Genomic DNA, 13,388 nt, shown 5'->3' on the forward strand with positions numbered 1-13,388 from the left:
CATGGTGATTGGATAAAAAGAATGTGGTGCATATATACAATGGAATACAACTCAGCCATAAGAAAAGATGAAAACCTGCCATTTGAGACAACATGCATGGGCCTTGAAGATATCATGCTAAGAGAAACAAGACATAAAAAGTTCAGGACCATATGATTTCACTCATATGTGAGATAAAAACTAAAAGCAACAAGTGAACAAACAAGGCAAACAAAAACTCATAGACACAGACAATAGTATGGTGATTACCTAAGAGAAAGGGAGTGGGAAGCAGTGAAGGATAAAGGGGGTCAAATATATGGTGATGGAAAGAAATTTGACTTTGGGTGGTAAACACACAATACAATATAAAGATGATATATGAAATAATAATTGTACACTTGAAACCTATATGATTTTATTAACCAATAAATTTAATTAAATGTTTAAATTAAATTTAAAAATCTGTCTCTCTAGTGTTCAAACTCCATGTCTGTTGAAGGTATACACTCATTTCCTTTAACATACTCTTAGGAGTCTTTTTCTGAACGATGGGGATTCCGTTAATCTCTGGATTCTTAAGCTTCATCTGGTTCCACTATTGAGTCTTGTCTGTTTTAAGTGCCTCTTTTATTGTTAGAATGCTTTTTATCAGTTATATCAGCAGTAAATATAGCTTTAAAAAGTAGAATTCTTGAATTACAGACACTCAACAACTATTTGTTTTGAATTAGGTGTTACAAAGTTAACTGGAAGACAGTAATGATGTGGGGATTATTATAAAATAGAATTGCAACTTTATGAATTAATAGTAGGAGAAAGCTTTGTTTTTAAAAAATCTCTGTGAGGAATTCTTTGTTTGGCCATAATTCTTGGCTTCTGAATTTAATCAATAGGTTTTTATTGTAGTCCACAGAAAGAAAGGAGGGAATAATAAATCACACCGTATCAGACTCAGAATGACAGAACCGGAAGCTACCTTTCAGAGAGTTTACTCTAAAAATCACAAACTGTCAGCTCATAGATCAAGCCCATAGATCAAAGAAACCAAGTCAAATGACATTTCAACAAGTAAACTTTCATTGGTTGGCAAAATGTTAAAATTTAGAGAATGCACATAAATTTAGAATTTACTTTTCCACTTTAAATCCCATTGGATTTGCACTCTTGTACTAGTTACCTTTATTAAGTAGAGCATACAGTGTGGCAAATTCTTTACTTTCACCCCATTCCCTATTAATTTATGCTCCGCTCCCTTAATTCAGTTTTGTTATCTTTCTATCCCATCATCTGATTTTACACTCTGGATTTACACCAACTGCTTCACTTTGTATTTAAATTATATGTGACTCCAAAGGGAATATGTATTTTGCTCCAATCATGCCCTGGTACCTTCCAGGGCATAAAAAAATAAAATGGGTCCTGTTTGGCAGTAGACAAGAACTGAAATTTTGTAATCTAATGCTCATTAACAGAGAGGTTTGTTTAACTCTAGCCTGAAAAAAATTGTATTTTTATGGTATGTTTTGATTCTGGTAGAAGAAAGTGTGTTGGGACAACTAAGACAAGGGTTAATGAGATATTTTGTCTAGAAGTAAATATGTTTTAAACATTTATTAACAAATAGAATTTTAAATGCTCTTAGTGGTATGCATTGCATTTCAATTATTTCTTAAATTATGCCAGTTAATTTGTCCAGTATTAGCCATTTTCATCCATATTGTACAAAAATACACATAAATACATTTAAAGTTTAGGTAAAACATGGCATTTTTCTAATTAAAGCTTAAGGTACATTAGCTTCAGATTTTATATTTCTATACTTTATAAGGATCACTAAATTAATTGTGGAAAGTAAAAAATTTAGCTCTTGTGCAGTAACAAGATAAACAAGTGAACAATTTAAGTAATGTTTAATTCCACAAGAAGTAAGTTAGCTTATAAAAATTATTTCAGAATGTGACTACCATGTTTCCTTATATCAAATTTAAGTTGTATGTAATTCGATCTGTCATAAGTTAACAATTGATGGCTCTTAATATTCAAGCCATTACGTTAGCTATCTATTGCAGCACAACAATATTAAAACAAAAAGTTAAAACCATACCTATAACAGCTTAAAGTTTCTGTGTCTCAGGAGCTGGTCACTCATGTTCTCTGTTTCATAGTCTCACGCAATTTTGAATCAAGGTGTTGGCCAGGACTCGGGTCTCATCTGTGGCTTGACTAGGGAGGGGTACACGTCCAGGCTCCTGTGGTTGTTGGCAGAATTCAGTTACCTGTGGGATGTTGGACTGAGGGCCTCAGTTCCTCACTGACCATTGGTCAAACATCACCTTCAGTATCTTGTCATGGGGCCCATTCCATATGTTTAGTTACTTCATAAATCTGGCAGAGGAGATGGAGTCTACTGGCAAGAATGAAGTTACAAGTAAAAATCTTACATACTCACTGAGGTGACATCATACCTACTCTCCTGATTTCTATTAGGAAGAAAGAAGTCATACTCTGCCTCTCATGAAAGAGGAGAGAAATACTCAAGGGTAGGAATACCCAAACTGGGAGATTACTGGAGACTTTTTTAAAAAACTAGTGTGTTTCTATAATTATCGTGTTTTTACTTTCATGGTTTTATTTCATAATCATGTTTTTATTTCATAATCACCAATGGCAACCACTAAGCAAAATGACAAACAGCAAATTGCCTTAATGTCTCTTTATAATCCAAAATATCATACAGTAATATATTCATAATCAAAGCAGTCCATCAAAAGCAACCTATTGTCATTTTTGTAAATGCCTTGCTTTTTGTGGTAGGCTACTATCACAGACTACTATCTACTATCAATAGACTACTATTTTTGGTTGTTACCAAAGGCGTTCGATTTTACTGAACTAACACTATGACAGTGACCAAATAAGTTGCTTATAGAATACAATTGTGTTTCTCAGATATCTTACTTAAGAAGTGTCTACCTAAGCAAATGTGTCTTTTTTCTAATCTAAGCATGTTTTTGCTTAAATTAGTTGGGACTCTTTCATTGGGAGTGATAGAAACATTACATAAAAGAAAATTTATTTTTTCCATAACTGAAATGAGTTTACTTGGGCTTTAAGTGTAGAAGCATTTAGAGTATTAGTCTAAGTGTAGGCATTCTGTCTTCAAACCCCAAAGTATTTCATTTGTGTTGGTATCATGATCAACAAGAACTTCCTTAGAGAGAACAAACATTAAAATTCTAGCCATAAATAAGTAAGTAAGTAAATAAATAAATAAATAAATAAATAAATAAAATCTTTGTCTGAGCATAGCTTTCATTGGCTTTGAGAGACCTTTACCACACATAAGCAGTGAGTGAACAGGATAAGTGTCCTCATTGGCCAGAGAGAGCTAAGGGATTTACCTACCTACATATCTACCCTATGATTGGTCAGCCCCATCCAAACCACTTAGACTGAGAATGGTGGAGGCGTGGTTATCCAAAGCAAACCTTAGATGCTATTAACCAGAGAAGAGAGAAAAGATGCAGGGGAATAAAATAAAGAAAGAAATATTTACTGATCATACAATGAATATATGTACCACCATTAGCTGCTAGAGCATTTATAAAATATATCACTTTTAGGTACATCTAGGTACTGAGTTAAACAAGTATATGACTACAGTGCCAAAGAGCATAGCAGTTTGGACAAGATATTCATGAAAAGCGATATGTAACTAATCTTTCAGACTATATTTGTATATCAGTACAAATGCAGTACTGATAATGAAAATGGGGATAAAAGTGAGGGGTGATATTAAAAGTGTGAGTAATGAAAGAAAGACCATATGAAGGAATGGGCAGTAGGATTTATCTTACCAGTTTGAGAAAAGATTCTAAAGCTTATTAAAAATCAGAAGAGTTAGACATATTGATTCTACTACAAAACCATTTGGAGATATTGTTAAAAATATGTATTCAATAATTTTCTAAATCTGTTAGAGCTGGATCATATAAACATCTGTGAATTACAAAAGTGAAGTTATTTATATTAATTTATGAAAACAAAGTTATGATAGGCTAATTAGAGTGACAAATATTGCATAATGAATTTGAGATTTTGAGAATTATAGGAGGATTAGGTAATTGTTGAAAATACAGTTTTGCAATTAAATAAATATCACAGTACCAGGGAGATAGTGCAGCTAAGGTTGAGCAAAATAAGTGAATTCAAAAGAAATGTAAATTTTGTGATACCCTCAATTCAAATACTTTCAGTACAGTTAGAGCTTTACAATCCAGCAAGAATAAGGACTGGGTAGAGACAGTTGGAAGCCATTTGCTTAAATATGATAACATCAACAACACAATATCAATATATTATTTTAACAGTTAAGGGAGCAAATTATATCTATCTATTGGTTTCAGTCCAGAAGGTCTTTTAGAGACAAGTAAAAAGAATTTTGTATAGTATTTGGCAGATACTAAAGTAGTAGTATGTTCCATCTTAAAAAAATCAAGTGAAAGCAGCACGATAATTTTAAAAGAGCGTTTTCATGATTTTAACCAATTATTTTAGGGCTAGAGTCAATGAAGTGTTTTTTTTAATACTTTCAGAAAACAATGTTATTTAAATAAACACACACACACACACACCAACACATACTATTATTAAATTCAAAACTCCATCCTGGCAAAATGGGTACTAAAAATGTTGTCTTCTCTGAACCTGCAGGCCCCCTCCAGTAAGTGAACTTGCACCCAGAGGAACTATGGTTGGTGCGATTTCTGCTGCAGCCATCAATCAGAGTATTGTGTACTCCATTGTTGCAGGAAACGAAGAGGGTGAGTAGATGTTTAGTCTGTATTTTCACCATAAACCAATCAACTTGGATTTGTAATTAATTTCAGATTTAATTACTATTTATATTTTTTTAAAAAACAAGTCCAATTTCAAAATCCAGTTATATTACAAAAAGTCCCCCCATCTCAGGAAATACAAATTCTGGAAGCCTCCTCCTCTTTCTCATTTAAGGATATTTTAATGAGATTTCTTCACAATTAATGTGTGATGCCCTGGCTGTTGTGGCTCAGTGGATTGAGTGCCAGCCTGGGAACCAAAGGGTCACTGGTTCAATTCCCAGTCAGGGCACATGCCTGGGTTGTAGGCCAGGTTTCCAGTAGGGGGACCAAGTGAGGCAACCACACACTGAAGTTTCTCTCTCTCTCTTTCTCCCTGCTTTCCCCTCTATCCAAAAATAAAAATGAATAGAATCTTTAAAAAAAATAAAACTAAAAAAATTAATGTGTGATACTTTCCTCTTTCAGTTATAATTATTACTTTATGCCTGCACCATCATTGGCCCATACTCCATATCATACATTAACTGATCCTGAATAAATTTTAGAATCGCAAATTATTGTGAATGGCCAAAGAGGCACATTCATGATAAAAGTCAACATATTGTATGATTGATTCCTCATACAGTTGGGTTAGACATACAATTAACAATTGTAAGTAAATAATTTAAGTATTGTCTACTCATTGTATTTCACTAAGAATAGAATAGTTTGTGAGCCTCTAGGAATAAGTCCATAGCGCAGTCTTTATCACCCATTTTTTGTTTTACCAATATCCGTAAATTATTTGTTCTCTGTTTTTCCTTTCAATGACAGATGGTCTGGTAGTCGAAGTAGCTAATATGTTTAATAAATGCATGAATAATAAATATGTGGTAAATGAATGAATGTCAATGCTGTTAAGCAGTTTTCATGGAAAGTGTAAAGGCCTTTTTCAAGTATTTCAACAATCAACCATTACAAGGAATTGCTGGCCCTAAAGCAAGTGCTCAACATCATATTTACTGCTTTCTTCTTTGTTTCCCTGTGCTCTTATGCCTCCTCCATAAATATCATTACTAAACTTCCTGTTTCCTTGAACTTCAGCATCCTCCTGAAGCTGTGATTTCTTGTTCTGTTCTGCTATATGCTTCTGTACTTCAGTCAATACTCCTCCTCGAAGACAGCAAAGGGGTTCCACTTATTACCCTCTTTCCCCCGTGACAACTATTTTTACTATTTATTTATTTAACATGTATTTATTACTTTATTTAACAAATATTTATTAATCATCAATAAGAAGAGATAGACAATAAAAGTTAATCAGCTGATAAATACATAGTATTTAGATAGTAATAAATGCTATTCAGAAAACTAAAGAGAAAAATATAATATGAATGCAAGAGGTGGAATATTTTACAGTTTAGCAAAGTACCCTGCTCTTCACTCATATATTAAATGAGCAAATTCATTTAACAAATGGACATCAAAGTATTTTAAGCCATTTAGAATAATAAACCATATTTTCAAAATAACCAACATATTAAATTATCTGTTTTTCCCTTAGGTGTTCCTGGCAGAACACTAAATCTACAGGATAGCAAGATACATTAAATCATAAGAAGTGTAATAATTTAATAAGATTCTAAAATACTTGGTTAAACAAAATTCACTGGGTTTCTTTAAAACAGAATTTCTGAAAGGTTTGTTTTTTTTAAAGTTTTTAGTATGGCAGGAGACCATATGAATCTAGAGTGAAGGGTGTAGTATACAATGCTCCCCAGTGTAATTGATCACAGAGACAATCATTTCCAGGAGAATCTCAAAAAAAAAAAAAAAACCCACCTAGAATTTAAAGGCATACAATTAGGGAAACACTGATGTTGATAATTACTGGAACAAAGTTTCCACAGAGCTGAAACAGTTTCCAAAAGCCAGCTTCTTATCCCTTTTATGTCTTACTACTACTATAAATATGTGTTTTTGAAATCACAGTGGCTTTTAAAGAGAACTATTTTTCCTTGTAGTGTGAAGAAACTGACCAGGAAATTGTGTTTTAATTCTAGATAAATTTGGAATTAATAACATCACGGGTGTTATCTATGTGAACGCCCCTCTGGACTACGAAACAAGAACGAGCTACGTACTGCGAGTCCAGGCCGATTCCCTGGAAGTGGTCCTTGCCAACCTCCGAGTCCCTTCGAAAAGTAAGTTACGTTATTTAGAATAAATGTATGGTGTTTCTGCTCATTTAAATTTCTTTTAATTTTTAAATTATAGGTGACATACAATGTTATATTAGTTTCGGGTGTACATCCCCATGATCAGACATTTCTCCAACTTATGAAGTGATCATCTCAATTACTCAAGTACCCATCTGAAGCATATATGGTTGGCTATATTCCCTGTGCTACACTTTACGTCCCCATGACTATTCTGTAACTACCAGTTTGTACTTCTCAGTCCCTTCACCTTTTTCACCCATCCCCCCAATCCCTCTTCTATCTGGCAACTGTCAAAATGTTCTCTGTATCTATGAGTCTGTTTCTGTTCTGCTTGTCAATTTTGCTTTTTAGATTCCACATATAAGTGATATCATCTGGCATCTGCCTTTCTCTAACTTAGTTCACTCGGCTCAATATCCCCAGGTCCATTTATGTTGTAGAAGTTGGCAAAATTTCCTTCTTTTAATGGCTGAATCATATTCCATTATATATGTGTACCACTTATTTATCTATTCACCTATTTATGGAGACTTAGGTTGCTTCTATATCTTGGCTGTTGTAAATAACACTGCAATAAACATAGAGGTGAATATGTCTTTTCAATTTAGTGTTTTGGTTTTCTGTGAAGAAATACCCAGAAATAGAGCTGCTGTATGATCTTTCTTTGTCTCTTGTTATAACCTTTGTTCTAAAGTCTATTTTGTCTGGTGTAAGTATTACTACCTTAATTTTTTTATTGTTTGCTTTGGTTTCCATTTTCATGAATCTCTTTTCTTCGTCCCTTTACTTTCAGTGTGCGAGTGTTTTTCAATCTGAAGTTTGTTGCAGACAGCATACATGAGGATCTTGTTTTGCTATCTATTCAGTCACTATATGTCTTTTGACTGGAGTACTTAACCTGTTTGCATGTAACGTAGTTGTTGATAGATATGTATTTATTGACATTTTATTATTCATATTTTTAATTTATGTTTCTTTTTTTCCTTCATGAAGACCCTTTAACATTTCTTGCTACACTGGTTTGTTGGTGATGAACTCTTTTAGCCTTTTCTTTTCTGAGACACTCTTTATCTGTCCTTTGATTTTAAATGACATCTTTGCTAAGTAGATTCATTTTGGTTGTAGGTCCTTGTTTTACAACCCAAAATTTTGTGCCAATCCCTTCTGGCCTACAGAGCTTCTGTTGAGAAATCAGTTGACAGTTTTGGGGGAGCTCCCTTGTAGGTAACTAACTGCTTTTCTCTTGATGCAAATATTGGTATGCTTGAAGTTGTCCCAGAGGCTCCTTATCTGTCCTCATTTTTGGATTATTTTTTTTCTTTTTGTTGTTCTGATGGAGTGTTTTCCATCTCTTTACATTCTAAATAGATGATTTGGTTCTCTGCTTTATTTACTCTACTCTTGATTCCCTGTAATTTATTCCACATTTCGTTTAGTGTACCCTTCATTTCTGATTGGATCTCTTTTATGCTTTCCATGTTCTTAATGCTGTCAGTGTCATCACTGAGTTCCTTGAGCATCCTTATATCCATTGTTTTTAACTCTGTATCTGGTAGTTTGCTTGCCTCCATTTCACTTAGTTCTTTTTCTGGAACTTTCTATTCTTTTATTATGGACACGTTTCTTTGTCTCCTCATTTTGTCTACTTCCCTGTGTTTGTTTCTATGTATTAGTCAGGGCTGCTACACCTTCTGGAATTGGTAGAGTGGCCGTATGTAGTAGGTGCCCTATAGGGCTCACGGGTGCAACCTCTGGTGTCACCTGACCTGGGTACATTGGTGCATCTTCTGTGTGGGCTGTGTGCACTATCCTGTTGTAGTTGAGTTTTGATTGTTGTTTACATATCAGTGGGAGTGATTGACTCCCAGGCCCATCTAGTATGAGGACCAGTGGGGACTATAGGATAGGAGCTGTAGTGCAGAGAGTAACTCCATGGAACAGGACTTGCTTCAGTGGGCCTTTGGTGCCCACCACATCCACCCCTTTATTGTGTGTCTTGTGCATGTGGTTGGACTGTAGTCTGTCCTGGTCTGAAGCTGTCCACCAGATGTACTAGCTCTGGAGCCTCCCTGGAGGTACAAGGTCAGCCTGCCAGGGGCCTCTCAGCACGAGCTACACAGTAATCTGCAGATGGCTACTACTTATGCTGGGCTAGGAGGTGTTCAGGGGATGCCAACCTATAAATCAAGACTGGCTCCAACTAGTGCTAGGCTTGAGGCCACTTAGCAAGAGGTATGTGGTGCACAGAGGCCAGATGCTGCTTGTTAGAGAGATTTTACGAAATCTGAAACATGAGGCAGGAGAGGCCAGTTGCATGAAAAAGCCACTAGAAATGGCTTGGGTAGGCCTGCAAATTCAGTGGGGTGCAATCTCAGGGAATCAGCAGGGCAGGGCAAACATGTTAGCCAGGTTGATGGAAACTGAGACATGGCCCCCACCTGCCAGACTCTGTTGAAGGAGGGCTCAGCACTTCTGTCTGGGAGAAAGCTGTCCCTCTAGCTATTGTTCTGATAGCAGACAATTCAGTTCCTCTCTGCGTATCCATGGTGCTTTTTAAACAGCTGCCCTGGTGCTGGAGCTCAGAGAGAGGGAGTTCAGTTAAGTACAGGTATGCAGCCTACAACTCCAAAAGTCCTCCCTCTCACTCAGCCACAGTCCCCGCTGGTTGTCATAGCCAGAAGTTATGCAAACTTCTCATCCCGACACTAGAACCCTGGGCTGGGGTTCTCATGTGGGGCCGGGATCTCTCACTCCTCAGGGAGGACCTCCCCTGACGAGATATCCCTCCTGATTTTCAACCACCACACATGCGCGTGTGAACACCTCTTTCCACATCCCCGCCCCTGCTACCAGTCCTGGTGTGGCTTCTTCTTCCAGCTAGATTTCGGTGATCTGCATGATGGTTGTTCTGTAACTTCGTTGTAATTTTGATGTGTTTGGGGAAGGTTCTGAGTTACTTGTTTACTTATGCTACCATCTTGACTGACTTTTGCTGATTTTTAATGAAATCCATGTCTAAAAGTTCTCAGTGAAGAATGCACAGAGATCATTAATCCTCAGAGGTGTTTGCCTATTTATTTTAATTTCAAATGCATGACAATTATGAGATTCCATACTCCTGAACTTCCAAGATTATAACACACTGTTTTCAGCTTCTGTGTACAATGTTGTAAAATGCCATCATCATCTGCTAGATAGTAAACGTTATCCGTATGCCACTGTGAGCTTCTGGCTAACCCTCTGGAATGCAGTATATTGTTAATGTCCGCATTACCACTAGACATTCCCTGAATCATGTGGCTTCTGGTACTTACATTTTCTTAGGGTTGAGGAAAACACATCTTCATATTAATGACTAACATCATAATTTATATGTTTTATTAGGAGAAAAGAATTTTATCTAAGTTCTAAGAGATAAGAATCATTAGCTTCATTTTACAAAGACATGCTAGAGAAATTAAATTAAGTGATTTTCTACAAATAATATTTGTCCGTAAATGAAAAGTTGACTCCAAAGTCTGTCTTCAGCATTTCAGTGTCAGATAGTTTACCCACACAGAGAAGCAAGTAAAACCGTTCGTGACGGGGGCCAGCACGGATTCTGAGAGATGCTACTAATAATGGATAAATGCTATTCTTGACCATTCACTGAAGTAAAAACTCCTTTGTACTTTAGCAACCCATCATTTTTTTTACAGTCACATCAACTTTTTTTAAAATCTAGAAGACCCAGGAGAATCAAATTTAATTTATCCATTAGTGGAATGGAGACTCAGAAGAGGGAAACAGGACCTGAAACACCGACCTGGTACTCTGGGGCTTTTCCTAGACACCCTAGCACTCCACCAGCATTTTGTTAAGGGGAAAGAGGAAAAAAGAGGAGAGCATGTGACCAGAGTAGAGCTACACGCACTTCCAGAATGAATGTCAGGGAGTGAGAGCCCAGGTGTTGTAAGAGAAAGGAGAGCAAGATGGGAATAAAACTCAAAAGATGTATTACAGAATTTACTTTCTCAGTTCAGCAATCGATGATCATAAAAAAATAAAGTACTCCTTTTATTTGCTTCACACCTCACTTACTGATCTCGCGCCAAGGGCTGTACGGGTACAACCAAATCATCTAAAACACCAGAATATACACAGGATGTCTGTGGAATTAAAGGGATTGAGTTATCTACTGAATATGCATCACTTGCAGAGTTAAATTGTGTAAAAATAGCAGACTAGTTCTTGGAGTTTTTAAAGTCTTTAAACCACAGGTAATTATATTTTTTACAAAATGCTGTGGTGTGCTTCAAACTGTAAATCTGGTTGAGAAACCTGGAGTAGAAATGTTAGGGCAGGTCTAAATTACATAGTGTAACTAAAAATAAGTGTGAAAGTTAATTGAAAATTGTATTTGTCAACTTTTTTTGAAATAAATGAGCAACTAGATGTAGAAAGAAAATTTTGGTAAATACTTAGGTTGTAGAACTTGGCATTCCTCAAGTAATAACTCTGATTTTTCCGAATGGAGTTATATTTAGTTCTCGTATGTGAGTATGATACAGCTAAGTCTCATTACTGTAACTTGAATAGAAATTTAAAGAAGGCTAATAATAGTTTACCTAATGCACACATGTGTGCTTGTATGTGCCCCAGTAGGCATGTAGAGGTAAGACCAAATAGCAAGTTCATGAATTACCCTCTTAGAAATGCATAAAGCCTAAAACCTAAATCTTAGTTCGTTAATGCCTGATTCTTGACTATTGTCGTTAACATTCATGACTACATTTGCCTCCTGAGTGTGAAGTACAAACTCATGTATATCTAACACATTTCATTTGTTAATGACTCTTAATGGCTTATAATAAATTCCTAGCCATTTCCTATGCAAATAAGATCATTATGTAAATTAAGGTTAATTAATTAAAAGTTCATCCCTTATTCAGAATTAGCTGCCCTATGGTCTTTAGCACTACCACATATCAAATTAATAGTTATAATAAACAATAAATTGAATTCATTAAAGAAATATTTTATTGTGATTTCTTTATCAAAAAGTTGCTAATGAAGTTATTTTCAAGGTAAGTTTTACAACTATAGTATAACTGGATTTAGTATTGAAATGCAAATTAATAATTAAATAGAAAAATTTCAGAACTCATTTCCAAAATTTATATTTAAAACATTTTAATCTTTTAGTCTGGCACATGTCAAACACAAATGAAATTAAAATGACTATTATCATGAACCTCACTGTATCAACTACCAGTTGCCCCCTCACTCTATATATTACTTTGAAGCAGGGCAGAAACATAATAGTTCATCTGTAAATATTCCAATATGTACCTCTTAAAGATAAGTACTCTCAAAACTTCTCACAATGTCATTATTACTCTCCTCAATTAACAGAAATCCCCAATATCAACAAATATCCACTTAATATTCATGTTAAAATTGTATTCCTGTCCGAACCTAAATAAGATCCATACATTGCAATTGGTTGAATGTCTTGCAAGTTTGCCCTTTTAATTATAAGCTTCACGACTGCCACTCATTTTTATTCACCACAATATTATATAATATTTACTTGTTAAAAAAACAGATTTCTGAAGTCTGAGTTTTGATGACTATTTTCAGTGGATCATTTCATATTTTTCTCTGTCTCTTTTACTTCCTAAAAATCGGTAGTTAGATATGGAGTCCTGGTTAGATTCCGGGTTTGTTTGTTTGTTTTAGAAATAAATTATCGGTAATGCAGTGATGCATTAGTCTCCCCTTATCCCCAGGAGATACATCTGAAGCCCCCAGTGGTTTCTTAAACTTTTGGGCAGCAAAAACTCTATATGTACTATGATTTTTTCTATATATACATACATATAAAAAAGTTTAATTTGTATATTAGGCACAGTAAAAATTAACAACAAAAACTAGTAACAAAATAGAACAATTCTATTTATCAACACACTAATAAAAGTTACGTGAATGTGGTCACTTGTTTCAGGGGATCCCTTGCTGAAATCTTCATAGAGGCTCAGTGCTTCCTGTAATAAGACATCGCTGTTGTCTGGAACACACTTTCTGTTCACGTCTCCCACCCCCAAATTCAGTGCCTCTCCGTCTTAAGCAAGCATTTATCACACACTGTGGCCCTAACTTTTGCAGCTTGAGGTGAAACAGCAAAACTAGCATGAGTTTGTTTTTCCTTCTGCACAATTGCATGGAGAGAAGGTTTCTTTTTATCTCCTGCTATAGCAAGCCCAGCATATGAGTTTTTTTCTTTCCTTAAGTTGAAACTTTCACCTTTTCACTTGAAAGAACTACTTTACAGCTTCTCATTGGCAGATCCTATTGCCAGCATCACTACTCTTGGGGCCGTCGG

General features: G+C 35.4%; 1 protein-coding gene across 1 annotated transcript in view; it reads left to right on the forward strand.

The window, feature by feature from the left end:
* PCDH15 (protocadherin related 15) overlaps positions 1–13,388 on the forward strand; it is an 870,634-nt gene that overhangs the window by 730,955 nt on the left and 126,291 nt on the right. The window contains exons 27-28 of the mRNA XM_053923048.1: positions 4,696–4,805; positions 6,866–7,006. Of these exons, the coding sequence (XP_053779023.1) occupies positions 4,696–4,805; positions 6,866–7,006 (251 nt within the window). The remainder of the gene's footprint in view (positions 1–4,695; positions 4,806–6,865; positions 7,007–13,388) is intronic.

This window comes from Desmodus rotundus, chromosome 4 (assembly GCF_022682495.2).
Source record: "Desmodus rotundus isolate HL8 chromosome 4, HLdesRot8A.1, whole genome shotgun sequence".
Taxonomy (NCBI): domain Eukaryota; kingdom Metazoa; phylum Chordata; class Mammalia; order Chiroptera; family Phyllostomidae; genus Desmodus; species Desmodus rotundus.